The 26404-nt window shown below is 59.7% G+C and overlaps 3 protein-coding genes across 4 annotated transcripts in view; 2 read left to right on the top strand and 1 right to left on the bottom strand.

Moving 5' to 3' along the window:
- STAB1 (stabilin 1) overlaps nucleotides 1-8890 on the top strand; it is a 27369-nt gene extending 18479 nt beyond the window's left edge. The window contains exons 38-69 of the mRNA XM_021695243.2: nucleotides 67-262; nucleotides 365-460; nucleotides 557-602; nucleotides 694-770; nucleotides 1005-1130; nucleotides 1314-1387; nucleotides 1534-1608; nucleotides 1859-1981; nucleotides 2288-2335; nucleotides 2786-2863; nucleotides 3001-3147; nucleotides 3576-3716; nucleotides 3808-3867; nucleotides 4257-4433; nucleotides 4517-4603; nucleotides 4694-4843; nucleotides 4944-5000; nucleotides 5090-5291; nucleotides 5583-5732; nucleotides 5920-6024; nucleotides 6224-6331; nucleotides 6417-6610; nucleotides 6719-6863; nucleotides 6944-7077; nucleotides 7167-7332; nucleotides 7423-7532; nucleotides 7647-7766; nucleotides 7854-8003; nucleotides 8082-8186; nucleotides 8257-8403; nucleotides 8488-8604; nucleotides 8691-8890. Coding sequence (XP_021550918.1) covers nucleotides 67-262; nucleotides 365-460; nucleotides 557-602; nucleotides 694-770; nucleotides 1005-1130; nucleotides 1314-1387; nucleotides 1534-1608; nucleotides 1859-1981; nucleotides 2288-2335; nucleotides 2786-2863; nucleotides 3001-3147; nucleotides 3576-3716; nucleotides 3808-3867; nucleotides 4257-4433; nucleotides 4517-4603; nucleotides 4694-4843; nucleotides 4944-5000; nucleotides 5090-5291; nucleotides 5583-5732; nucleotides 5920-6024; nucleotides 6224-6331; nucleotides 6417-6610; nucleotides 6719-6863; nucleotides 6944-7077; nucleotides 7167-7332; nucleotides 7423-7532; nucleotides 7647-7766; nucleotides 7854-8003; nucleotides 8082-8186; nucleotides 8257-8403; nucleotides 8488-8604; nucleotides 8691-8747 — 3768 coding nt within the window. The 3' untranslated portion in view covers nucleotides 8748-8890. The remainder of the gene's footprint in view (nucleotides 1-66; nucleotides 263-364; nucleotides 461-556; nucleotides 603-693; nucleotides 771-1004; nucleotides 1131-1313; nucleotides 1388-1533; nucleotides 1609-1858; nucleotides 1982-2287; nucleotides 2336-2785; nucleotides 2864-3000; nucleotides 3148-3575; nucleotides 3717-3807; nucleotides 3868-4256; nucleotides 4434-4516; nucleotides 4604-4693; nucleotides 4844-4943; nucleotides 5001-5089; nucleotides 5292-5582; nucleotides 5733-5919; nucleotides 6025-6223; nucleotides 6332-6416; nucleotides 6611-6718; nucleotides 6864-6943; nucleotides 7078-7166; nucleotides 7333-7422; nucleotides 7533-7646; nucleotides 7767-7853; nucleotides 8004-8081; nucleotides 8187-8256; nucleotides 8404-8487; nucleotides 8605-8690) is intronic.
- NT5DC2 (5'-nucleotidase domain containing 2) lies at nucleotides 8722-17438 on the bottom strand. Of its 2 annotated transcripts, XM_044916893.1 has the most exons (14): nucleotides 17207-17438; nucleotides 13306-13490; nucleotides 13096-13170; nucleotides 12816-12871; nucleotides 12615-12708; nucleotides 12292-12420; nucleotides 12125-12185; nucleotides 11939-12041; nucleotides 11695-11796; nucleotides 11410-11491; nucleotides 9593-9679; nucleotides 9357-9497; nucleotides 9213-9277; nucleotides 8786-9132 (listed from the first exon to the last, which is right to left on the bottom strand). In XM_044916893.1, the coding sequence occupies exons 1-14, from the start codon at nucleotides 17436-17438 to the stop codon at nucleotides 8871-8873; spliced, it is 1674 nt and encodes a 557-aa protein (XP_044772828.1). In that variant the 3' UTR covers nucleotides 8786-8870. The 2 variants fall into 2 exon arrangements, with proteins under 2 accessions (XP_021550883.1, XP_044772828.1); XM_021695208.1 differs by lacking the exon at nucleotides 17207-17438 and having other exon boundaries at nucleotides 8722-9132; nucleotides 13306-14337.
- Nucleotides 17439-19944: 2506 nt separating this feature from the next.
- Nucleotides 19945-25542, top strand: SMIM4 (small integral membrane protein 4). Its single transcript, XM_021695176.2, has 2 exons — nucleotides 19945-20325; nucleotides 24207-25542. Exons 1-2 carry the CDS (start codon nucleotides 20175-20177, stop codon nucleotides 24296-24298), a joined length of 243 nt encoding a protein of 80 aa, XP_021550851.1. The 5' UTR covers nucleotides 19945-20174; the 3' UTR covers nucleotides 24299-25542.
- The last annotated feature ends 862 nt before the right edge of the window (nucleotides 25543-26404 follow it).

Raw genomic sequence — 26404 nt, 5'->3', positions numbered from 1 at the left:
CCCCACTCATTTCCCTCCTCCCCACCTCTGGCCTGGGCCCGGCCCCTCCCTGCCTCCTCCCCACAGGTGCCCGACTGCTGCCCCGGCTTCTTTGGCACACTGTGCGAGCCGTGCCCGGGGGGTCAGGGCGGTGTGTGCTCGGGCCACGGGCAGTGCCAGGACAGGCTCCTGGGCAGTGGGGAGTGCCGCTGCCACGAGGGCTTCCACGGAACCGCCTGTGAGATGTGTGAGCTGGGCCGCTATGGGCCCAACTGTGCTGGAGGTGAGCGCCGGGGAGGGCAGAGGACAGCAAGCGTGGAGACAGCCCGGCCGGGGCAGGGGGGAGGCACTGGGCAACTCCTGTCCTCCCTTGTCCTGCTCCCAGTCTGTGACTGTGCCCATGGGCTGTGCCAGGAGGGGCTTCAAGGGAACGGAAGCTGTGTCTGTAATGTGGGCTGGCAGGGCCCCCGCTGTGATCAGAGTGAGTAGCCTCAAGGGGGAGAGGAGGGTGACTCCTGGGGAGGTACTTCCCCGGTCCAAACGACCAGAACCATCTTCCTACCCCCTCCCCTCCCAGAGATCAGTGGCCCTCAATGCCCAAAGAAGTGCGACCCCAATGCCAAGTGAGTGAACTCAGCCTGGGGTGGGTGGGCAAGCGGGTAGGGGCCCTGGGGTCAGGCCCGGCCCAGGCTGAGCTAATGCCATCCCTCCCAGCTGCCTACAGGACTCGGCGGCGGCCCCGGCCTGTGTCTGTGCCGCAGGATACTTGGGCAACGGCAGCTACTGTTCAGGTTGGGTCACGTGGAATGCTCCGGGCGCCCACCCTGAGATTTTCCGTGAAATTTCACCCTGACGCTTTCCCTGCAGAGCCCTCGCCAGTCCTTCTGGGGCCAGTTTCCATCCGGTTTCCATCTTGGGTCTCACCCTTCCCTCTGACCTCTTCCTTTCTCCCCTGCCCTCCTCCCCTGGCCCCACGCTGTCCCTGTGTCTGCTCCTCACAACTCTCTGGGATCATCTGCCCCTAGAGGTGGACCCCTGTGCGCAGGACCATGGGGGCTGCTCCCCCCACGCCAACTGCACCAAGGTGGCGCCTGGGCAGCGGACGTGCACCTGCCAGGATGGCTACACAGGAGATGGGGAGCTGTGCCAGGGTGAGCCTGGGACCCCCACCCTGGGCGTACGTGGGGCCAGGGCTCTGGCTTCAGTGTTATAAGACTAGGTGAGGCTGAGGGGCCCACGGGGGGCACTGAGAGCCTGGCAGTGAGCACCTGAAGGCACAGATGAATGGAAGGGCTGCCTAGGGCTGCCTCTCATCCTAGCGTCTCCCCCCACAGAAGTCAACGGCTGTCTCATCCGCCACGGGGGCTGTCACATGCATGCTGACTGTATCCCCACAGGCCCCCAGCAGGTCAGCACAACAGAGGCGGACACGGAGGCTGTACCATTCCCTCAGAGGGTGGGCCCCCCTCAGACCGGGGAGGAGGTGCTCCTTCTGTCCAGGGTGCTGGCCTGCTCTTGGGTCCCAGCAGCCGCACTGATCAGGATTTGGGACAGGTCTCCTGCAGCTGCCGTGAGGGTTACAGCGGGGATGGCATCCGGACCTGCGTCCTCCTGGACCCTTGCTCCCAGGTCAGGCCCCAGCCCCACCTCATTTCACAGGGGAAGGGGACCGAGGCGGGAACCAGCCCTCCTTGCCCCTGTCAGGGTCCTAAAGGCCTCTGAAGGGTGAGCCACCCTCCCACAAGCTCGAATCTGACTGCTCAGTAGCCAACAGGGCTTTGGGGTTTGGACAGGGTTCTTCATGGCCCCTTACCCAGGGCTGGGTGGGGCAGAAGAGTCTGGGAGCCACTGATGCCTCTCTCTCCTGTCCCTACATCAGAATAATGGAGGCTGCAGCCCCTATGCCGTGTGCAAAAGCATGGGGGATGGCCAGAGGACATGCACCTGTGACGCAGCCCACACAGTGGGTGATGGCTTCACCTGCCGCGCCCGAGTCGGCCTGGTAATGATGCCCAAGCTGGACCCCTGACCCAGCCTTGGCTATGACCTCCATGGGCCTGACCCATGATATTGGTCAAGACCCCAGATTTGTTCCTGATTCTGGCCTTGACCATGACCCTGACCCCCTGACTCCACCTGGGCCTGACCCAGCTATGATCCATGAAATGAATCCTGACCCCAGCTCAGACCCCCGGCTTTCCTTTCCTCATCTCTGCCTTGGCCAGACCTTGGGCCGCAGGTGCTGGGACAGGCACCAGGCCCTGAATGGGGGCCACCCAAAATCTGAGCTGATCCTCGCCCCCCCCAGGAGCTCCTTCGGGACAGGCATGCCTCATTCTTCAGCCTCCACCTCCTGGTAAGTGACCAACTGGCTTCCAATTCTTCGGTCCAGAGAGCCTGGGCCTCTCTGATCTGCAGGTCCCACCAGTCTCTGGGCCTCCATGTTCTCATTTGGTCAAGGGGTTGGCTGTTCTGGACTCTCAGAGCCCAAGTCTTTTTATTTTTTTTTTTTTTAAGATCTTATTTATTTGAGAGAGTGAGCGAGAGAGAGCGCAAGCCAGGGTGGGGGGGGTGGGGGGTGGGGAGAGGCAGAGGGAGAAGTAGGCTTCCTGCAGAGCAGGGAGCCCGATGATGCAGGACTCGATCCCAGGACCCTGGGATCATGACCTGAGCCAGAGGCAGACGCCTAACCCACTGAGCCACCCAGACGTCCTCTCAGAGTCCAAGTCTTTCCTGGAGGATCCATGGAAGCCCCGAGTTGGTCACAAGTTGCCCTTGTGCTCAAGCTGTTACTGCCTCCCCACAGGAATACAAGGAGCTCAAGGGTGATGGGCCTTTCACAGTTTTTGTGCCTCGAGCAGATCTAATGACCAACCTGTCGCAGGTAAAGCAACCCTCTCCCACCCCCAGCAAGGCTGGGAAGGGATGGGCCCTGTGGGGCAGGGATGGGCAGGGGCGGGTGTGGGGCGGGCAGAGGCAGCAGTCAGGGGTCTCCTTCAACCTTCATGACTCCTACTGCAGGATGAGCTGGCCCGGATTCGCGCCCATCGCCAGCTCGTGTTCCGCTACCACGTGGTCGGCTGCCGGCAGTTGAGCAGCCAGGAGCTGCTGGAGGAAGGCTATGTCACCACCCTCTCGGGGAACCCGCTGCGCATCCACGAGAGGGAGGTGGGCCTGTCCCCGGGCCGGTCCGCCCCCGCCCTGGACCTCCCCAGAGAGCCGGGACTCAGCAGCTTTCAGGCCCTGCCCCTGTGCTCCTGGGCCCGGTCCCTACGCCTTTAAGACCCTCTCACCTCCCCTGGGCCGGGACAGGGCTTTAGTGAGAGGGAGATAGACGAGTCCGGCTCCGGACCGTGCCCACTACCGAGGGCCAGTCCCCAGGCCCAGGACTTCCGAGCCTGGCCCTGTGCCCTTGCCCGTCCCCCTCCCCCACCCTCCAGCCCCGCCTGGCGGTCGGTAGTGTTTCCCCGCGCTCTTGGCCCCGCCCACCTGCCCCAAGACTCGCCCAGTGCAGGCCCCGCCCCCATCTGGGGCCCCACCCCTCAGCCTCAGTGTCCCACCAATGGTTTTCATTCGGTCCTGGGCCCCACCTCCAGGGCAGCATCTATCTCAATGACTTCGCGCGGGTGGTGAGCAGCGACCACGAGGCGGTGAACGGAGTCCTGCACTTCATCGACCGAGTCCTGCTGCCTCCCGACGTGCTACACTGGGAGCCTGACGCTGCCCCTGTCCTGCGGGTATGACCTGGACACAGGCCTGGGAGCTTGCCAGGGCCCTCCCGTGCTCTCTCCCTGCCTGACCTCAAGGCTCACCAGTGCCTTCCCGCAGAGAAACGTCACGGCCGCTGCAGAGGGCTTCGGTTACAAGATCTTCAGCGGCCTTGTGAAGGTACTGCTCCCGCGTGTGGGCATTTGTGCCGGTGCGTGTGTATGCAGATGCCTGTCCATGTGTGAGTGACTGTGTATGTTCACCTGTCTGCACACTCACCTGTGTGTAAGCCTATCCCTCGTGTGCGCACAGGCTGTGTATCTGAGCCTCCCAGTGTGAGCACAGGGGTGTGTGCTTATGTGTGCCCATGTACTTGAGAATAGTCGAGGTGTGTGTGCAAGTTTATCCCTGCGTGTATGTCCGTGTGCATCTGCCTGGGATGGCAACAGAAGAATGCGGCTGGCGGGAAGGCCACCTGGGTCCCTGGAGCCCCTTCCTGGCCTCTGTGGTCCACTCCCCTACCTCTGCCCCCAGTCTCTGATTGTCACACCTCTGCTAATCCTTGCCAGGTGGCTGGCCTCCTGCCCCTGCTTCAGGATGCGTCGCATAGGCCCCTCACCATGCTGTGGCCCACAGACTCCGCCCTGCAAGCCCTGCCACCTGACCGCCAGACCTGGCTGTACCACGAAGACCACCGTGACAAGCTGGCAGCCATCCTTCGGGGCCACGTGATTCGCAACATTGAGGTGGGTCTCCCCCCAGTCCTTGGTCCCCACTACCTGCCACCCAGCCTGCCCACCCAGCTCCAACTGTAGCTCCATCTGCTCAGGCCTTGGCATCTGACCTGCCCAACCTGGGCCCTCTCCGCACAATGCATGGGACCCCCATCTCCTTCTCCTGCAGCCGTGCCCGGCCGGTGAGTCTGGGAAGCAGGGGGCAGGGGCTCTGGAAGTGGGGGGCTGTGACGCACCTGTGACCCCATGTACTCTCCTTCCTCTGCCCGCAGGGTGAGCTCACAGTGGGTGAGGAGGACGCCCGCATCGTGCAGCGGCACCTGCCCTTTGAGGGTGGCCTGGCCTATGGCATCGACCAGCTGCTGGAGCCACCTGGTCTTGGTGCCCGCTGTGACCATTTTGAGACTCGGCCGCTGCGGCTGGTGAGGGAGGCCATAGGTCAGAGGTGGACAGGCCGGGACCCTAGCCGACCTGTCCTGTAGATCCATCTGATCTTACTGTGTTGGCTTCTGTTCCTTTCAGAAGATCTGCAGCATTTGCGGGCTGGAACCGCCTTGTCCTGAGGGCTCACAGGAGCAGGTGAGGCCCTGGGAGCTGGGTGGGGGTTCAGGCAGGGACCAGGGACCAGGGACCACGAAGCTTAGGCTGTTTGACTCCTCTTGGCCCAGGGCAGCCCCGAGGCCTGCTGGCGATACTACTCAAAGTTCTGGACATCCCCTCCACTGCAGTCCTTGGCCCTGCGCAGCATTTGGGCCCGGTCCAGCCTCTGGGGCCAGCCCCAAGGCCTGGGCAGGGGCTGCCACCGCAACTGCGCCACCACCACCTGGAAACCCAGCTGCTGCCCGGGTCACTACGGCAGTGAGTGCCGAGGTGAGGGTCCTGAGGTTGCTGCGGCCACTGCTCCTGAGGAAAGGTGTCGGGGCGGTGGGGCGGGGGCAGGTGTGGGTGCTGAGGGCGTTTTACCGGGACAGAGCACTGGGGGGGGCGGGCGTCTGGAGGATTCTCAGCAGCAAGGGGACTTGGGGGGCAGGGAGTTGCGCCTTCTGGAAGAGGCTTGGCTGTCCCAGGTGTGGGATGGACAGCGTGGCCGGGCTAGGGCTGCGTGTGGTAGGGGTCCTGAGGAGAGCCCCGCTCCCTTGCCCTCCCCCCTCCTCCCGCTAGCTTGCCCTGGCGGTGCTGGCAGCCCCTGCAGTGGCCACGGCGTGTGCGTGGACGGCATGAGTGGCAGCGGGCAGTGTCAGTGCCACGCGAGGTTTACGGGGACGGCATGTGAACTCTGTGCCCCGGGGGCCTTTGGACCCCAGTGCCAAGGTGGGCTGTCCTGCCCTCTCCGCCCCGCCCCCCTGCCCTCTGAGCCCCCGGGCCGCCCCCCCCGGCCCCCCCCCCTGAGCCCCGGGCCGCCCCCCCCCCCGGCCCTGCCCCCCACCCTCTGAGCCCCGGGCAACCCCCACCCCGGCCCCGCCCTCAGCCCCATCCTCCTGCCTGTGACTCTCCCCAGCCTGCCGCTGCAGCTCCCATGGCCGCTGTGATGAGGGCCTGGGGGGCTCCGGTTCCTGCTTCTGTGATGAGGGCTGGACGGGGCCGAGCTGTGAGGTGCAGCTGGGTGAGTGCTCTTTGTGCCCCATCATCCACCCCCCCCACCCCCCCACCCCCGCATGCTTGTGCTGGCTTGCGGGCACCGGCTGGCCCCGGCTGCACACTCAGGCTGAGGCACTTGGGGGGGGTGGGGTGGGAAGGGGGTTGGCGGCCTCCAAGAGGGCAGCTCCTCACCTGGGTGTGTGGGGTGGGCCCTGGGGCGACAGAGCTGCAGCCCGCGTGTGCCCCGCCCTGCGCACCCCAGGCCGTGTGCCGCGCCGACAGCAGCTGTGAGTGCGGCCTGGGCTATGAAGGGGATGGCCGCACGTGCACAGGTGAGCAGGGGGGTGGGATGCGAGGTGGGGGGCTCTCCCCGCCCCTCCTGTCCCCTGGTCCTGCCACTCTCTCCCTGCCCCCCAGTGGCGGACCTGTGCCAGGTCGGGCACGGCGGCTGCAGCGAGCATGCCAACTGCAGCCAAGTGGGCACCGTGGTCACCTGCGCCTGCCTGCCCGCCTACGAGGGCGACGGCTGGAGCTGCCGGGCCCGCGACCCCTGTGCCGATGGCCACCGCGGGGGCTGCAGTGAGCACGCGGACTGCTTGAGCACCGGCCCGGTGAGCAGCCGGGGAGCCGCGGAGCCGCGGAGCTGGGGAGGCTCCACAGAGCGGGCGCCCCCGCCCTCCCGGGGCCCTCAAGAGCACCCACCCGCTCTCCCGCCCCAGGACACGCGGCGCTGTGTGTGCCATGCCGGCTACGTGGGTGACGGACTGCAGTGTCTGGAGGAGCCGGAGCCGCCCGTGGACCGCTGCCTGGGCCAGCCACCGCCCTGTCATGTGGATGCCGTGTGCACAGACCTCCACTTCCAGGGTGTGCTTCCCTGCCCGCCCCCAGTGCCCCTGCTTGCCCTCGGTGCCGCCGGGCTGATCACGCGTCCCTCCCTTCTGCAGAGAAGCAGGCTGGGGTCTTCCACCTCCAGGCCCCCAGTGGTCCTTCCGGCCTGAACTTCTCAGAGGCCGAGGCGGCCTGTGGGGCCCAGGGAGCTGTTCTTGCTTCTCTCCCTCAGCTCTCTGCTGCCCAGAAGGTGTGTGGGGCCCAGGGGTCTGGAGCCGAGCCTGTGGGGGCCCTCTCGAGTTGGGCCTTAGGCTTCAGCATCCCCTCCTGCCCCTACAGCTGGGCTTCCACCTGTGCCTCGTGGGCTGGCTGGCCAACGGCTCGGCTGCCCACCCAGTCGTCTTCCCCGCGGCAGACTGTGGCGGTGGTCAGGTAGGCGTCGTCAGCCTGGGCGCCCGGAAGAACCGCTCGGAGCGCTGGGATGCCTACTGCTACCGCGAGCTAGGTGCAGCCCCCTGCCCCAGGGCCCCCCACCCCACCCCACGGCTTGGCTCCTTCCCACTGACCCCTCCCCCCCGAACTGCCTTTCCCGCAGACGTGGCCTGCCGGTGCCGCCGCGGCTTTGTGGGTGACGGGACAAGCGTGTGCAATGGGAAGCTGCTCGATGTCCTGGCTGCCACCGCCAACTTCTCCACCTTCTATGGGGTGTGCGGGGGCCCAGCCTTAGGGCTGAGGGGGGGGGTGGGGGCGGGGGGGGGGGTAGCTGGGGTCCCTGGGGAGGGAGCCAGCCCGTGGTCCTATCTCCCCCCGCACCCCCAGATGCTGCTGGGCTATGCCAACGCCACCCCGCGGGGTCTGGACTTCCTGGACTTCCTGGATGACGAGCTCACCTACAAGACACTCTTCGTTCCTGTCAATGAAGGCTTCCTGGACAACATGGTAACTGGCAGGGGCTGTGGGCAGAGCCAGGCCCGACGCTGACCCCTCGGGCTGGCCTGGGCCAACAGGCCTTGCTCCTGCCCACAGACGCTGAGCGGCCCCGACCTGGAGCTGCACGCCTCCAACACCACCTTCCTGAGTGCCAATGCCAGCCAGGACACTGTGCTCCCTGCCCACTCGGGCCTCAGCCTCGTCTTCAGTGCTGCGGGCCCTGACAACAGTTCCTGGGCCCCGGGGGTGAGTGTGGCCACCGCACCTCCCCCGCTGGCCCCAGCCGTCACTCACCCACTAGGCCTGACTCTGGTCTCCCTACAGGCCCCAGGGGCAGTTGTGCTTAGCCATGTCATCGTGTGGGACATCATGGCATTCAACGGCATCATCCACGCTCTGGCCAGGCCCCTCCTGGCCCCCCTACAGCCTGTGAGTTGGCGGGGGTGGGGGTGAGGGGCAGCCCTGGCCTGTCTGGCCTTGACGCTCTCCTTGTTTACAGCGGGCAGTGGTGGCACCCGAGGCTCCGCCTGTGGTGGCAGGCGTGGGGGCTGTGGTAGCCGCTGGAGCACTGCTCGGTCTCGTGGCTGGAGCCTTCTACCTCCGCGCTCGAGGCAAGGCCACAGGCTTTGGTTTCTCCACCTTCCAGGTAGGGCCGTGTTGCGTTGGGGTGGGGGGGCTGGAGGTCCGTCCATCTTGCTGGAGGCCCCTCACCACTCACCTCTCTTCTCAGGCGGAAGATGATGCTGAGGAAGACTTCTCCCCCTGGCAGGAAGGGACCAGCCCAACCCTGGTGTCTGTCCCCAACCCAGTCTTTGGCAGCCATGATGCCTTTTGTGAGCCCTTTGATGTGAGTGTGGGGTGTCAGGGGCGGTAGAAAGGGGCCCAGGGCCTAGTTTCGGCCCAGCCACAAAGGGTCCTCTCCCCACCCCCCAGGACTCGCTCCTGGAGGACGACTTCCCTGACACCCAGAGGATCCTCGCGGTCAAGTGATGCGGCTAGGGCCGGACAGAGGCACAGGGAGAGGGAGACCACTTTTATTGCCCGTCCTGGACCGACACCCAGCGTGGGCGGGGCAGGAGGGGTTAGAACCTGCTCTGGACAATAAAGGTGCCCTCAGCGGATGTGGGCCATGTCGCCAAGAAAGGGCGTCTTCATGCAGCCGGTGCAGAGCTGATCCATCCAGAGCGGCGCCTCATGCTGCAGGGGCGTGCGGCGCGGGTAGAAGGTGAAGTCGACACGGTAGTTGAGCAGACAGCTGAGGGAGGCCATGTAGAGGTCAGAGAAGCGCACGAGGCGCCGGGAGAAGTAGGTGGGGTTGTGGAAGGTGCGGAAGATGCTTCCAAACTGGGCGTTGAACAGGGCCTTGGTGACGCACCTGAGGAGGAGACATGGGGCGCTCGAGGGGGCCCGGGAGCCATAGGGCTGGAAGCGCTCCCTGCGCCCTCCCCTGCCCACCTCAGCTCCTGCCGCTCCTTCATCCAGGCCGCCAACACCTGCTGCGATTCGGCGTCCTGGTACGTCTGCAGGAGCCAAGGGGGTGCGGGGGGTGAGCGCAGGCGGCAGCCCGGCCCCCCCCCGGCCCCCGCCCTGCCCCCCCACCTGCATGCGCTCCAGCAGCCCCGTGAGCGCCTGCTGCCACGTCAGCGAGTGCATGTACTGCTCCGTGTTGATGATGCGGATCTCGCGCTCTAGCTCGGGGATGATGGCCCCCGTTCGCCAGCCGTGCCGCAGCATGAGGTCCTGCGGGGCAGGGTGGGGGCGGGCTTCAGCAGCGGCGAGCGGGGCTCCCTCCCTCCCGCCCTCCTCACCGGGCAGGCCCAGCCTCGCCCCCTCACCGCCAGGTCACTGTACAGGTGGTCCCCGAAGTAGAGCACGCGGGGTCCACGCCATTCTGTCAGGCGCAGGAAGTCATACAGGTTTCCCTGGGGAGAGTGGGGGGGGGCACCGCCGAGCGCAGTGTACCAAGGGGCTCCCGTGGGGCTGCCAGAACCCCGCCTTGTTCTCCGCTGCTCCTCCCAAATCCCCAGAGGCAGCGAGGCCCCTCCAGCTGGACGCCCGGCTGCCCTTTCCCGTGGCCTCGCTGTCCCCAGGCTCTGACCCTTGTCTCCTCCCCCTCACAGTCAGGAAGGGGGTCTGCCCACCCCAGGAAAGCCTCCTGTAGGCCCGGCACGGTGCCCTGTGCCTCCAGGGCCTCCCCTCCCTGTGGCCTCACGCCCACGCCAGGGATCCCACGCTGTGGGAAACAAACCACAGCAGCAAGCCCATGGCCCCAGAGCCCTTCCTGTCCTCCTGGGCGTGAGCCCAGAGGGACCCGGCAGACCTCCTGGCGAAGCCATCTGCCCCTCCTGCTCCAGAGCCAGAGCAGAGATGAAAGCGGTCAGGCTCAAACACGACAGAGGGAGCTCTCGCAAGAGCCGAAAGCGGGGCAGGGGGCCCAGGGCAGGAAGTGCAGCAGCCGCCGGGCAGGAGCCCACCACCCAGCAGTGAGCAGAACCTGCACGCAGCACGAAGCGGTTACTATAGCAGCCCGTGCCTGCCGTGGCCAGGGGAAGCCAGCCACGGCGGCCACAGGTGGTTGCCAAAGGCTTAATTGTCGAATTAAGCTCAGGTGGGGAGTCAAGTACGAGGGGGGCGGAGTGCCGCGGATGGGCCCCGAACTGAGAGACAATCTGGAGGTACAGGAGCTACGTGAGGCAAGATGGAGCCTGGGGTTCCTGCATGGGGAGCCAGGGAGGGAGCGCAAAGAAAGACGAGAAGCAAGCAGGATCCAGCGCACACCCACAGTGAAACTTCAGATTGTCAGGCACAAAGAAAAGGCTAAAAGCTGCCAAAGGAGAAAAAGTCCCATGTTCCCCACAAAGCTGCATGACCCTCCTCAGGCTCAGCTAAGATGCCAAGACACAGGAGCACGTCCCCCTCAAAGCCAAAGGAAAGAGCCTGTGCCCAAGGAGGCCACAGAGTTGGGGGCCACGGGGCTATGAGTACTGCCTGCAGGCCAGGCCTCGGCTCTGGATACCCCCGAGTGCTTCCCCTGACCCCACTGCTGACTTCCTCCCTCCCCCAGCCCCTGGAACCTCCACCCTCACGGAGACCAGCTCAGCCAGGATTTCCGCATTCCATCCAGGGCCAAATGCCTTAATCCTGCTCCTTAATTGCCACCCAAACCCCAGCACTAGGCCCCCTTCTCATCTTCCTAGACACCAGCTAGGAAAGGGGGTCTCCCGCAAAGGCCTGTGAGGGGCTCCTACCAGCTTGTCTGGCTGCAGCAGAGCGGTCAGCCCCAAGTACTAGTGCCACTGATCGTCTAGGGGGTTTTAGTAAATGCCTGGCGACTTTAAGGGCTTTCTACCACAATTCAAGTAGAACACTTTTTTTATTTACATTATACCTCTTTTATAGATGAGGAAAAGCAAGGCACAGAGAGGCCAAATGACTCGGCCAGACTCCCTCTGCTGTGGAGTAGTAAGCTTGAAATTCAAACACAGGCAGCCTGACCAGGCCTGTGCCGAGAGCTCTTCCCCGGTGCCCCCGGACGCAGTGCGAGGGGGCAGAGGCACGGCAGATGTGTGGTGGCAGGGCAGGGCCCAGGAGGCTGTGCTTCTGTCCCCTCCACAGCCTGGGGCTGTGGCGAGGCCACCCAGATGGCACTCACCTGCCGATAGATTTTGCCCTTCTCCAGGCGGGTGATGCGGTCCCAGTGCAGGGAGCCCTTTTCATCGAGTTTTCTGAAAGGCCTGGTGCAGGGTGGGGAGGGGACGGTAAAGGGCTGGATTTCCCGTGTGGGACAGGACTGGTGGGGGGGGGGGGGCAGGCACCTTCCCCACCTGCTCACATGTGCCATTGGCTGACAAGAGGGTGTCTCTACCCCAAGCATGCAGGGTGCTGAGCAAAGGCCAGTCCCCACGCCCCGGCCCCATCACCCCTGCTAGGCCCATACTTGCGCCGGTCAGTGAAGAAGCTGGGTTTGTCTGCCTGGACGATGACCACGTCGAAGAGGTGACGCCAGTCGGGACCCACCATGTGCCGCATCCCCTTGTCCCTGGGCGGAGGCAGAGGTGGGGCAGAGGTGGGACAGGGAGCAGGGGGATGGGGTGGGGGTGGGGCGGGGCAGAGGGAGGCCCCTCTCCCAGCCCACCTGCTCCCTCCTCCCCACCGCGGGCAGCGGGCAGCAGGCAGCTCACACGAAGCTGAAAGGGCTGTTGGTGATGAGGAACAGCTGCTTCCCATGCGCCACCAGGCGGCTCAGGACAGCGAACGTCTCGTCCCCTCTCAGGATGTACTTCTCTAATGGGGAGATGGGTCTGTGAGGGCCAGCCCGGCGCCCTGCCCAGGAAGCTGCAGTAGGGGCTGCCACGGTCTACCCTTACCCATATCCCGCTCGATCCACTGGTACATGAGGCCCTTCACGTGCACGTCTCGAATGGCATCCTGGGGGCAGCGGAGGGACAGTAAGGGTGCAGTGGGGCCTAGGAAGCGGGCCTTGCTGTGGCCGACTTTACCTTCCCTGCCACCCTGAGAGGCCAAAGGTCCTCACCGTCACGTCCTTGTAGAGGTGCGCCTGGTCAAACTCCAGGCTGTGCCCCAGGAAGTGGTCTACCACACAGGACAGCAGGGCCATCTCCGGCAGCGAGAAGATGTCCATGAACTGCTTGATGGAGGGACCCTGCAGAGGGGGCCACCACCTCAGCAAGCCCCCGCCCCACCCCCCCAGCCCTGGAGACCAAGGGCTCTGAATCTGCCCTGCCATACTGGTAGAGGGGCACGGGCTGCGGGTCAGGGCAGGCCCACCAGGGTGTGGGCCCCCGCAGTGAGATCACTGCGCTGGCCGCCCGCGGCGGAGGCATATGGAGTGAGTACCTTGCCGTAGAAGCCGCTCATCTGGTACAGTGGGATGTGCTGGGTGCCCCCATATAAATCGATCACCTCCTCATCAGGCACAGGCTGGAGGCCCCTGGGTGGGTGTGCAGACATCATGAGTCCAAAGTGGTCCTGAGCCGAGGACACAGTATAGTTGGGGGTGGGGGGACAGCAGAGTGAGGCCGGGCAGTCTGCACTGACCTGTAGGCCGTCCCCAGCTGCACGTAATGGAAGGCGTCGATCTTCATCAGAAGGCTCTGGGAATGCCAGAGGAGTGGGATGGGTGGGGAGAAAGGGGTCTGCATTGGCCCTGAGCCAGTCTCTGTGCCCAAGCCCCGATGGGAAGGTACCGAGGGGATCATGTGCCCGTCGAGAGGAAGCTACAGCTTTGAGGCCAAGGGGGCGGCCCCTCCGTTAGAGGAGGTAGTGCTGGTACACATCTAGTTAGGAGGGGCCGCTGGAGTCTGGCCCAGCCACTCACCTTCTGAATGTCGTAGTGGAGGCCTCGGATGGCAAAGCTGGGGTCATAGTCATACTTCCGGATCCCCTCTGGGTACTGTCGGGGGGAAGTGGGCCAGGCCTGAGCCAGGAGCACTACCAGACCTCTGGCGGGGGCAGCCGCCTCAGGGGACCCCCATGACTCCGCCTGGGATCTCTCTAGCGCCGGGGCTACCTGCCTGGCCGGCCTCACCTTGTAGTGCTCAATCAGGATGTCACGGGCAGCACTGAAGATCTCAGGGTGCAGCGCGTCTGCATACTGGGCCAGTGTGTAGTCGTAGTCGAAGCCGTAGACTTCAACATCACGCAGGCTGATCTCGTTGTTGGCGTAGATGGCCGCTGGGTTCAGGAGACTGCAGACCTCGGGGGGCAGGAGGTCTGGAGGGAGGAGATGCAGGTATGAGGAGGAGGACGGACACAGTAGCAGCAAATGGTTACTGAGCACTTTCCAGGTGCCTAGGCCTGGGAGCCTCATGAAACCACCCAGGATGGGTAATCTTAGCCCCAGGCTGCATATGGCCGAACTGAGGCTCAGAGAGGCCACTTGCCCAGGGTCACATCGTTGGGGTAAGGCAGAGCTGGCAATGGGCCAAGGCCCGGCTGGAGCTCCTAGCTGTGGGTCTTGGGTTACACCATTGCCTGCAGCCCAGCAGGTACACCGAGTCCAGGTTTCCTCCAGGCTCCCATAAGCCCCATCGGAGTCATGGCTACGCTCAGACCCTTTCCACATTGCCTGCAGCCTGGGCTGGGGCTGAGAAACATGACGGGACTGGGGGGTACTGGGCAGCTCCTCTGTCACTCGCACTCCCAGCTCAGAGCACCTGCCACAGCTTGTGGCCCCTCTAATCGGATTTCAGCTGCCCGCCAGTCTGCATAATGACATTTGCTGCTTCTAGCCAGGGAACATTGCTAATTATGATAGGCAGGACGTGTGATGTTGGGCTATGGGGCAAGAAACCAGGCTGCTCCCCGCTCGGGATATGGTCAGAGCCACCCCAGGCCCCTGGCTGCTACTGAGGGCTGAGTGGGACACTGTGCAGAGTAGGCTCTAGGGTCCCAGGGAGGCAGATGAGGATGAGGGGGTCCCAGGCTCATCTGCCTCAGTTTCCCCATCTGTACAGGAGGGGAGGTAGATGGAGAAAGGGCACGGGCTTTGAGGTCAGACAGACCAGGCCAAGCTTTCCCTCTCACAGCTGTGACCTCAGGAAAGTCACCTCACCTTCTGGGCCTCAGATTCCCTATCTTTAAAGGGGGAATCAAAATCATGCCAATCTACGGAATTACTGAGAGGGTCATATGGAATGGGCTCTGTGCAGCATTCCCGCTCTGCACCCGCAGCAAACGTGGGATTAGATGGGCAACACGTCTCTGGAGCCCGGCATCTCCCTGTCCCGGGTTCCCCTGCATCACTCAAGGACTAGGGGCTGCCAGAGAGGGGGCAGGCAGGACTAGGTGCACAGGGCACCGCCTTGCAGGGGCTCCAGGTAGCCCCATTCCTGAGACCTCTAGCCTGTGGCTGAGGCCCGCACAAAGAGCCCAAGCCTCCAGGCAATTCCTGTCTCAGCCACAGCTAGGCATCATCTTGAAGCAGAAGCCCTGGGCCACGCAGCATTCCCTGTGCTCAGAGACAGACACTGATGAGCTCCCATGCTCCGACCAGCTGCCTTGGAGGCCCCTTCGGAACACAGGATCCATCCCTACCCTGTCCCTTTCCTTTGGAGCCAAGTGCAGGGTGTGGGTGGGGGAACAAGTGTGGCTGGTTCCTCTCGGGGCCCGAGGCCAATGTGGGCCCAGCCCAGAGCAGCCGTTGCAGACTGGTGGGTGCAGACAGAATACTCTTCGCTTGGACGCACAGGAGACGCAATGACTGCAGCTCTCCAGGGAGCTGCTTCTGAGATGCCGCTCTGAGGTCACTAGGACCCTGGGCCTTGCTCTCTGCACAGGCCTGAGTTCCTGGGTCCCAATGCTAACTCCTGGTACAATATCCAGTAGACCCCCAGACGGGAGGGATCTGCTTGGTGGTGTGGCCCCTTGCTGGCAGGGTGCTGGCCACGAGCAGGGACAGATGATCCTCTGAGGGACAAAGCAGGGTGGGGGAGCAGCCCACAGGGTCTGCCCTCCTGACTGGATTTCTGGACTGAGGAAACCATAGCTCTGGGGGCCACAAGGCCCCCACTCCTTTCCACAGGGCTGCGGTGGTGCACGGGGCCGGGTGAGTTGGATGTACCCCTTGCTGGCGCTGGCCTCCCAAGTTCACTGGGCTCACTGTGCAGACGCTCCCTTTCCTCTTCCGAGCCTGCCCCACTCCTGCCCCAGGCTCCAGGGCCAACTCTTCCCCACGGCAGCTGTGAGACTCACTGTGGGTGCCGTCCTCCCAGCTGCCGCTGGGTGCACATGTCTTAGAGGCTCATCATGTTCAGGCCCCACTCCAATCCTGTGAGGTGATCACACTTACTCATCCATCATCCAGAGGAAGAAATGGGCTCAGGGAGGTGAAGTCACTTGCTTTAAACCATCCAGCAGTAGGCAATGGAGTTGAGATTCAAGCTGAGGTCACTCTACCTGCCTTAATCAACTCTCCCCCTAGGCCTAGCCTTCCAGCGTCCCCACGCTGGCTGGCGGAGAGGCAGTGGCCTGGGGCCTGGCTCCCTGGCCAAGTCTTGCCCACAGGCATTAGCCCAAGGTGTATCTCAATGCCCAGAATCTCCTCCAAAAAACCCAGTTGAGAGGGGTGACCCAGGGGTGCAAGCCTGGCTCATCCGGCGCTCACCATGGCATCTTGGAAATGACCTTGCCCCTTTCCCATCAAGAGGAGCTTGGGTGTCTCTGTGGAGATCTGAAGATGCTGGTGCACCTGGCGTGACAAAGCCCAACAGACCTCACTATGTTCTCTCCCACACCTAGAAGGCAGGCTCCTCAGTTTGCTCTGCAGGTCTTCTCCAGACCCAGAGCAAACACCTCTTCTTAAACAGCCTCCCAGGCCTGTCCTCTCCACTGAGGGGGTGCAGGGTGGGGTCCTGCAAAGCCCAAGGGCTTCAGAACCACCGTTCCTCAGGGGTCTTAACTATTCTGCCCCGTGCTTCTCAGGTGAGTCCCTTTCAGCTCTCCACACGGCTGGAATGGAAGCCCCATTCCCTCAGCTGGAATCTTCCAGCCAGGGGCACTTTGTCTTACCAGACAATGAGAGCAGCATCACCCTTGGGGGCTCCTCTGGAAGCTCCCTGCCCTTTCTTGGCCTGGTTCCCTCTGAGTCATCACTACAACCCTGTGGCAGTGGGCCCAGGATTGTGTTTAATGCTGTGGACACTGAAGGTCTAAGAGGGTGAGGCCTGCTGAGCACGCCCCGGCTGGCCGGTGACAGGGTCAAGCCCAAACCACGCCTGCCTGCTGCAGAGGCAGAGCCTCCGGACACCCGGGGACATCTACTGAGCTCTCTGGCCTCCTCAGCCCATTTTTATGGGGAAGAGAGGGCGGGAGAGGAGGGTACAGGAGGTTAAGCGTCCTGGCCAAGGATGCAGCCACGCTTGTGGACTCCAGGGCCCTGGGGCAACTTGGTCTCGTTTCTCCAACCAACACCTTCCCCTCCTGGGCTGAGAGTGCTCCGGACCTGGGTCGCAATCTAGAGGCATCTGCAAAGTCTAGTCCGCGTCCCCTTAAGTTGGGCAGCGACGCCGGCTGGCTTTGTCCCGATGCTCCCGCCCCAGTTGAGGGCCCCTAAGAGAACAAGGGGTTGGGGGCATTTCCGCCGCAGCCTCCCGGCAGGCGGGATTGCCAGGAAAGACGGTGGGGGCTCCGCATTCCGGAGGCCGCTTCGGGATCCCCGAGCTCCTGCAGACGGAGCCAGGGAACAAACCTCCCGTCGGCCCACCTGCCTTCGGGCGTCGGGGCGGCCCCAGAGGCCCCCGGGACGACCCGCTGGAGCCTCTCCCGAAGAGCTGCCGGGACTTCGGGCTCCGGGGCCCCGGCGAGCCCCACCAGAGCGCTTTCCCCGCAGAGCGAGGCCCGGGACGGCCGGTCGGTCTGTCGCCCGGACGCGAGCCTGCCGCCGCGCGGATACACCCCCGGCGCCCGTCCCACTGCGGCTCATCACCCACCGTGCACCAGTCTCCGCATGTCCTGGTAACGAGCCCACAGGTGCGCGCTGAGCTCGGCGCCGCCGGCGGGCGCCGGGGCGGGCGCGGAGCGCGGGGCGCCCGGGCAGTGGGCGCCGGGACCCGGGGGGCCGCAGCCAGGGCAGGAGGGCGAGGACGAGGAGGCTCGCGGCCCGCCGTGGCCCCTGCACGGCAGCCAGCGCCGAGCGGCCGCCCGCAGCCCCGCACCCGCCATGCCCGCCGCGCGCCGCCCGCGCAGCCCTCTGCCCGTCGGCCAGTCCGCCGCCCTCCGACTGCGCGCCCGCCACGGTGGCCGCGTGCTCCTCACGGCGGCCGGCCAATGGGCACGGCGCGCCGAGTCCGGCCGGCCAATGGGCGCGCCCGGCAGCCCGGGGCGGAGGGGGGGGCCGGGAGGTCCCGGGACGGGGCGGGGCGGGGCGGACTCCCGGGCCCCCTCCCCGTCTCCGCGAGGCCGAGAAGGACTCTGCGCCCCCCTTCGGTCGCCGCGGCGGCGATGGCCGCTCCTTCGGCCCCGCTCCCGGGAGGTCGGAGGGCCTAAGAACGGCCGTCTCCTTGAGGCTATGGACGGCCGGGGCGCGGGGAGGGGAGGGCCGGAGCGCGGCGGGCGCCCCGGTCCTCTGTCTCCCCCTCCGCTCCCGGGTCCTCCTGCCCCTTACCCACCCGGCCCCCCCGCCCCCGCCCCGTCCTCCTGACCTCAGCTCCGCCGCCGCTCCCCGCCAGTCCTGCGCCGGGGGTCCTGTTCCCCGCAGACCAGAGGCCGGCCCGTTTCACTCTAGCGAATAAAGAGCCCCTACCTCGCGCCGCCCGGTGCCAGCCCCACGCCGGTGAGACCCCGGGACCCGCAGCGCCGCCGACGCCCGCTGAAGCAGCCCTTCCTTGCCCCCCTCCCTGTACCTTACGCAGGTGACCCCTTTTAACTCGGAGAAGGACGACCGGGCGGTGCGCTGCAGAGTGGTGGGCCCGGAATCATGGCACCTGCCTGGTTCTGACCTCAGCAAATGGCCTCACCGACCCCACTCTCCGTTTTCCCGCACAGGGTCCCCCTTGAGATGCCGTGGTCTCTTCTGGCAATGTCTCCAGACTTTCCATCGAAATTCTGCATTCCTGCTTGCAACCACTCGCCACCTGTGTTTCTTCTACGCAGATCTGTTTCCTGAGTCCGCATGCGTACCAGGCCGTGCGCTAGGCTCTGAGGAGGCCAATTTAGCACCGGTGTGCCCTGTCGGTGGGAGCTGGCCAGCTGGACACTGTTTCCTTGGGGTGCTCCTCCATTTGAATATCCACTGCACCTTGGCTGAGAACCTACATACGGTGGGCCAGATCCTGGGCCAGGAGCTGGGGCGGGATAGAGGCGGGAGGGTAGGCCCATGGGAGCCCAAAACTGAGCTAGGAGGGCGTTGGAGACCTGTCTACAAGTAAGCCTCCTCAGGGCGGGAGATGGGTACCCCGCGGTGAAAGGCTCCCAGAGCCACCAAGAGAAACTGGAGTGAGCTCCAAGCCAGTGTGCACGGAGCTGGGTAGGGTAGGCCCCAGGAGAAGGTGGGTGATCCAGGAAGCAGCTCTGGGCCTGCTGCTCTCAGCTCGACTCTGTGACCCTTGCCAGGGACAATGCTTGCTCTCTTTCTCTTCTCTAGCCTATTTTTGTATATTTTGTGTTCACATCACCAAACTTTTTTATTGACTTTAAGTTTTCGTTTGATGTTCCTAGATTGTGTAATAGTTGTCTCCTTTCTCAAAGATAGGCCCCGTTGTTTTTTTAGCCTTAGGTAATGAGTGACAGTCCTTTACAGCAAGCACAGGAACTTGCTGAGGTCAGAACCAGGCAGGTGCAGTGATTCCGGGCCCACCACTCTGCAGCGCACGGCCCGGTCGTCCTTCTCCGAGTTAAAAGGGGTCACCTGCGTAAGGTAAAATCAATCTTAACTTCTCAGTTTCCCATCCATGAAAGGGGATGATGTAAATAGAGGGGAGTGTCCCTAGGTTCTAGAATACATGTAAAGAGCTGGCTCCCAATAAATCACCATCACCACCATCATCATCCCATTTTAGCTAATGGTAATTGATCAGTTACTATACTCCGAGCATTGTGTTAAGTGCTTTATTTGTATTCCCTCTAAATCCTCACAGCATCAAAGAAAGGCCCCCATTTTGTGGTTTGACAAAGCCCATGCTCTTGAGCCGCTCTGCTCTTCTGTGATTATTGTGAATAAGGAGGTGATGCATAAAAAGGACCTAAAAGTAACGGTATAACCTGCATAACGGTAAGTGCCCCATACAGGATAGCTTTTATTAATATCAGGGTGGTTTGTCACAAGGCGATTGCTTGGACTTTTGTTGTGATAAAGTTCAGCTTTCAAGAATGCATATCAAATTGTTATTTTTAGAATTCTAGTCATCAGTCACGACCCCGAAATAAATGCAAAGCATTGCATAATTGCATTTTAAAGTGCGGTACACCTTTAGTCCATCAGAGAGGATCATCACTTCTAGCAGGACTTTTAAGAAAAAAGATGGCGGTCGCAGAGTAGGGGGTGCCGCCGCCAGTTCCAAGCGCTGGCTTGCAAAGAGGAGGCCGGGGCGGGGCCGGGTCGACGCCACGTGCGAGGCCCCGCCCTCTCGCGCCGCCCCGCCTTCAGAGCCGAGGCGCCTGCGCCTGCGCCTGCTCCCTCCGGCCGGGCTCGACCTCACGGAGCACGCGCGCTCCGCCACATTCGGATTGGCGGATCCGCGCGCCCCACGGCACTCTGATTGGTGGAGTCGCTCAGGTTCTGGGTCGGGGGCTCCGCGCTCGGCTCCTTCAGCTCCGCACCCGCCTGGCTACAGCAGGGCCGGGGCAGCACGGCTACTAGGCCTTCGGACTCGTCTGTAGCTGGGCGCTCCAGTCCGGGGGCTGGGACAGCTCCCGTCGCTCCCGGTTCCGCCGTACCCCTCTCCACGACCTGAGTTGGGCATGTTTTCCAGGGCCCAGGTGAAGCGGATCCTGCAGCGGGTGCCCGGGAAGCAGCGATTCGGCGTCTACAGGTTCCTGCCCTTTTTTTTTGTCCTGGGAGGAACGATGGAGTGGATCATGATTAAACTGCGTGTGGGCCAGGAGACCTTCTGTAAGTGGGGGTGCAGCAGCGTCCGTCTCATTTCAGGAAGGCAGGAGGCGGCTAGGAACCCGTTTTTCTGGGGGGACAGTCTTAGGTTGCAGACCGCTCATTTCACTCAGAGCGCTGAGCTGCCTTTACCGTGGTCAGAAGGGCAAGTACGGTTCCGTTCGCGGCCCGGCCCTCTTGTAAGCGGGGCGACAAAGGCACATTGGCGTCCAACCTTGAGGTCTTCCCTGCACTCTCAGGGGAGCACGTGACTCCACGCTGGCCGCTCTCCTCGCAAGCCTGCCCCTCTTCTCTGCGGGCGGGTGACGTTTGGTCCTAAGGAACAGGCTTGCTCACAGCACCGTGAGCTGTGGGAGTGGATCCTGAAGATTCAGGGAGTGGGATCCTGAAGATTCACGGAAACTCCTGCTAATTGGCCAGCCCTCTTCTGGATTCTTCAGTCCAAACCCCGGAAGGAGCCGGTCTGCCTGGCCTAATTACCACTGTCTTTGCCGGGCAAAGCCCCCCGCACCAGGGCCCAGCCCTGGAAAGAATGCCTGGCCCTGCTTTGTGGAGCACTAGCTCTGGAAAGGCCAGTTCCCCTTCTGGAAAGACTTTCCCACCCCCTACGTCCTTTCTGCTTTCTCTCTCTCTAGAAACATGTATTACTTGTGAATTGCCAACCCTTATTTAAAAAAATTTTTTAAAAAGACTTTATTTTTAAATAATCTCTACACTCATCATGGGGCTCAAACCCACAACCCTGTGATCAAGAGTTGCATGCTCCACTGACTGAGCCAGCCAGGCGCCTGCCAACCCTTATTTTGTTTTTTTAAGATTTTATTTATTTGAGAGAGGGAACACAAGAAGAGGGAAAGGCAGAGGGAGAAGCAGGCTCCCCACCGAACAGGGAACCCAATGCGGGGCTCGATCCCAGGACTCTGGGATCATGACCTGAGCTGAAGACGCTTAACTGACTGAGCCACCCAGGCGCCCCCCACCCACCTTTATTTTAAAAACATTTTTACATTAGTGTTTTCCAAAGATATTTAGTCCTTTTGTTTATCCATTCATCAGTATTTAATGAGCACCCATGAGAGTATATAATGAACAAGGCAGAGAGTCCCCCACTCCAAAAGAGCTCTAATGGCAGAGACCCAACATAAAGACAGTTACTATTAAGTGTGATCAGTGCTGTGAAGAGAAGTGTGTCTGTGTGTGCGTGTGTGTGTGGGGGGCAATGGTAGTCTTGGGTGGGGGTACCTCAGTTGGATCAGATGGTACAGGGAAGGCATCCAGGAGTTACCATGTCAGGTGGGACCTGAAGATTGAGTAGGTCAGTCCGATGAGGGGAATGTTAGTGCTGAGTTGAAAGTGTCTCATGCTGGTGGTAAAAGCAGACATGGGGCTATGGTGTGGATGTTTACTGTGTTGGAGGGACTGCAGGTGAGCAGAGTGAGGGATGAAGTGGTTAGAAATGTGCCTGGGCAGGGCCACAGGACTGGAGAACCAAGAATGTACCCAAAGGATTGAAGGGTTTTAATTGGCAGTGGATTAACACATGAGGAGAATGGCTTCTTGTGGAGAGGAGGCAAGAATACTTAGGCTTTGTGGTTGTTCAGGTCTGAGACGGTAGCCTGGTTGGATGGGGACAGACGGGATGCCAAGAGGTGACTGGAGTTGAGAGACACCTGGGAGGTGGTACTGACAGGTACCACCTGTCAGTGGTACCTGAGGAGGTACTGACTCCTCAGGAGATGAGGAGTGGAGGCTTCTGGTAGGACAGTTAGGGGGACACTGGCAGGATAGTCTGGACTCTGTTTTGGACATGCTAAGGCAGAGATGGTTATACAGATCTGAAGCTCAGGGGGCAGATCTGGGCCATGGATCTGGGTTTGTGGGTCACTTGAAAGCAGATTGTGATAAAAGTCAGTGTCAAATCCCAGCATTTTAAGGGTGATTGGGAGTGACTAGAGAGGCAAGGAGGGAAACCAGGAGGGTTTATCACAGAAGACGGGAGGTCCAGGAAGTCTGACTATGCGAATGGGAGGTCAGCCCTCCTCCCCACCAAAGAGACTTGAAGATACAAAGATGCTGGTCAGAAAAAGGTAGTGGAGAGAAGCCGCAGATAACTAGTTCTTTGGAAGGTAGGAGAGGTTGGGTAGGAGAGCAGGGCCATAGGAGTAGCCCTTGGAAGTTAGCTGGAATAGTCCTTTGTTGATGACTGATCTGTGTGACCAAAGTTCATGGCCATCTGGGGGTAAGTGAAGAAGGATCAGGGTTATGACTGAGGAAACAGGATTGTTAGGCATCACAGTGGGCCCAGTTAAATGCATCAGTTGGCCCCACAGTGCAGAGTGGAGGGATGGAGGAGGGCAGTTGGATGAATCTGTAGTTGGGGTTTTGAAGGTGTGTCAAGAAGTTGATGTTGATAGGAGGGAATTGCAGCTGGTTTGAGCAGGAAGACAGAACAAGATGGGGCTGAGGCGGTATTCAGGGGCCAAGTGCCTGAGGAAGAAGTTAGCAGAGGTCCAAGGACAGAATGACTAGAAAGGTAGTAGAGGTTGTGGTCAGAGCAGGATGAATTTATTACTTCAGAGAGCACTGCAAGTAGATGGCAGATGTTGGCTGGAGAAGTCAAGGAGGTGAAGGGGGCTAGCGCTTCATCCGTATGGTAGGTGATGTTGCCTGGGAAGATGGTATAGGACAGGTCAAGGAGCCTGAGCTAGATGCCCGTGTTTTCAGTGATTGAAGGGGAATAGAGAGCAGGTGCCCATGCAGAGAAGACTGTGGCAAATGGCAAATGTCGCACAGGAAGAGGGTGCAGAATCAGCGGTGTGGAAAAACAGCAGCAGAGACCAAGGCAACTGACCTCACCTCCCCACTCGGAGTTCCTGGGTGTGGGTGAGGGAGCTGCAGAGAGCCTAAGGGCAAAAAGTGCCTTTGAGGCACTTCACTTAAGGATCATTTCAGAGCGGGGCACCTGGGTGGCTCAGATGGTTAAGCGTCTGCCTTCGGCTCAGGTCATGATCCCAAGGTCCTGGGATCGAGCCCCGCATCGGGCTCCCTGCTCGGCGGGGAGTCTCCTTCTCCCCCTCCCTCTGCTTCTCCCCCTCCTCATGTTCTCGCTCGCTCTCTCTGTATCTGTGTCTGGAATGAATAAATTAAAAAATCTTAAAAAAAAAAAAGATGATTTCAGAGAAAATAGACATGGGGGGGGGCAGGGAAGGAAGTAAGGAAAGTCTTAAAACATTGCTAAGAGGTGTGCTAGGACATGATCCTATCTTTGAAGATACGGACTCTTACCATGCTATTGAAGTCCAGAACTGCATTATCATAGTCCTCATTTAACTCGTTATTTTTAAAGATTTTATTTGTCAGAGAGAGAGAGAGCACAAGCAGGGGGAGCGGCAGGCAGAGGGAGAAGCAGGCTCCCCACTGAGCAAGGAGCAGGATGTGGGACTCCATCCCAGTACCCTGGGATCATGACCTGAGCCAAAGGCAGCCGCTTAACCAACTGAGCCACCCAGGCGCCCCCAAGTTTTGTTTTATTTTTTTTTTATTTTTTAAAATATTTATTTATTTGACAGAGAGAGAGACAGAAGAGAGGGAACACAAGCAGGCGGAGTGGGAGAGGGAGAAGCAGGCTCCCCGGTGAGCAGGGAGCCCGATGCGGGGCTCGATCCCAGGACTCCGGGATCATGACCTGAGCTGAAGGCAGATGCTTAACGACTGAGCCACCCAGGCACCCCCAAGTTTTGTTTTAAATGAAGTTTATTTTGGCGTTGTTAAAAATGAGATTCAGAAATAGCTGACAGACCTAGACTGTTGGTTAAATTAGTCCGATCTGAGTACCTTTAATTCCTGTTTCTTCAAAGTCTAAGTAAAATTTTTATTTGACACAGATGATGTCTACCGTAGAAAAGCCTCAGAACGACAGTATCAGAGAAGGCTGGAAAATGCATCAGAGACTGAACTTCAGCCGTCAATAAAGTGAATATGAAATTTCACTACTGATTTCAACTCCTTTGAAAATGTACTTTTCAGATCTCTTGTTCTTATTCCGAACTGCCTTTACAAAGAATTTTTATAGTTTTCCTGTCTGCTTCAATACTTCCCAAGTCACTGTTGGACAGCACTTACAGAAAAACTATTTCCTCCTGAAACACCTGCCCACTGAATCTATTCCATGAAATATTTCTTAAACAATTCAAGGATCAAGCAGGATGCTTTTTTAGTACAGTCTGAATTGTTTGTGAAGTCTTGTTTCAGGCAACAAATTGATAACCTTAATTTCCTTTTCTCAGAATTCAGATTTAATCATGGACGTAAAAGTAAGATCTCTATTACAAGATTATTTAAACCAGGATAATTATGCAGATTACATTTCTGCCAGCTACCAGTCTGTCACCATTTTGCGAGGGTGGTGGGAATGCCTGACCACACGTTACCCCAGTGAGGTGCTCTTGTGAACAGAAATAACCCCTTCCTTTGCCTGTCCCTACTAACATACAAGGGCTGGACCTCCACGAGGACTCCAGAGGGGACAGGCTTCACACCCGTCTGTGATGAAGATGTGCTTTCATCCAGCTGCTAAAGATAAAGACACTGCTTCTTCCCTAAGAAAACGAACCTTCACACTGAAAAGCAAAACCATAAAACAACCACAGACTTCAGCTAAGAGGTTCAGAGAGATTTTGTAATTTGACCCACAATAAGTTTGGGTCAGCTGATAGAAAAAACAAAGGCTTTATCCATTTTTTTTCTTTTAATCCATGCTTGGTAACTACATCCAACATCTATTTAATCAAGAACATCTCTCTATTAAGGCTAAGTTTCAAAACGCTTTCTAACAATTGCTCATGAATATACAGAAGCAGATGCTTAAGGCCACAGGGTATTCTCAAGTTAAAAGATCTCTGCCACAAACATATGTTCCAAGTTTTTCTAGGGTTTTTTCTAATTTAAGCTAGTTCACTGATCTTAGAACCAATTCAGTATAAATAGCGAGCCACTGACTACTCAGATCTCCTTCAAGTGCTACCTGCACCAGCTGAGAGTCATTGCTCAGAGATGGCTTGAGTGTGAAGACCAGGGAGAGGAAGGAGGTTTTCCTGTGCACTTGTGTGAACTAGAGAGTTCCTGGTGAACCTAACCTCATAGGCATTTTAGTGGTTAGACTGCAGCATAAGGAATTAAATTGTGGTAGGATTCTCCCAGTTATATAGCCTTATTCCATGTTTCCCCCACCCCAGTTTTAGTTTAGTATTGATATTATATACAGAGACTATGTAACTTACACACCTTTTTCAAAGGAAAGTTGTAAATACTAATAAAACCGTCAGCTAACTTCTGTGTCTGCTGTGGGTCCCTCCCTGGCCCACCTTCCTGTCTGCACCCCAGAGAGAATCACCAGCTACAAATTCATGTTTAACCTTCCTTAAGAGTTTTCTTCTTTTTTTAAAAAAATATGTATCAGAGTGCTCATTTACTGAAGGACAACAAAACTTTGAAGAAATGTCTCACTTCAAGGCAAGGAGACTGGCAAAGCAATTACTGCATTAAATTGAAGATACTTTCAGAGCCATTAGTTTGGATGCTAGAGAGTAAAAACTAACCTTTGTTAACTGAGGTGAAAGCTTTTTAACTTCGCCTCAAAACAAATTTTAACCCTCCTAGTACAGAATATGACTCTACCTGACTTACTAAATACAGGAACTATTAAGGGAACTTTAATAATGTAAAGAGCAATGCTCTTATATGCTGATTACAGAACTGCAGTGCCTCCTAGTGTAAACTACAAGGCAAAACATTTAATAACATGTATTTTAAAAACCGTACTTCTAGAATGATAAAAATTGAATTAGCATTTATTGCTTGAAATTTACTTCCACTATGGTGTTGGGTAAAGAATGTGGGCTTTGGAGCTTCACTTTATCAAATGAATTGATAGGGAAAGTTACTTAGGTACACAGTAAATTCTCAATAAATGAGGGGTACTATTTTGATCCGTCTAACAGTCCTATTCTGGAAGTCTTTTTATTTTTTAATTTTTTTTGCAGCAAAGCATGGTTTATTGAGTGATAGCAAAGTGAGAGTACAA

Source organism: Neomonachus schauinslandi, chromosome 1 (genome assembly GCF_002201575.2).
Source record: "Neomonachus schauinslandi chromosome 1, ASM220157v2, whole genome shotgun sequence".
Taxonomy (NCBI): Eukaryota; Metazoa; Chordata; class Mammalia; order Carnivora; family Phocidae; genus Neomonachus; species Neomonachus schauinslandi.
Note: the sequence above shows the minus strand (reverse complement) of the source record. Positions and strands in the feature narration are given on the sequence as shown.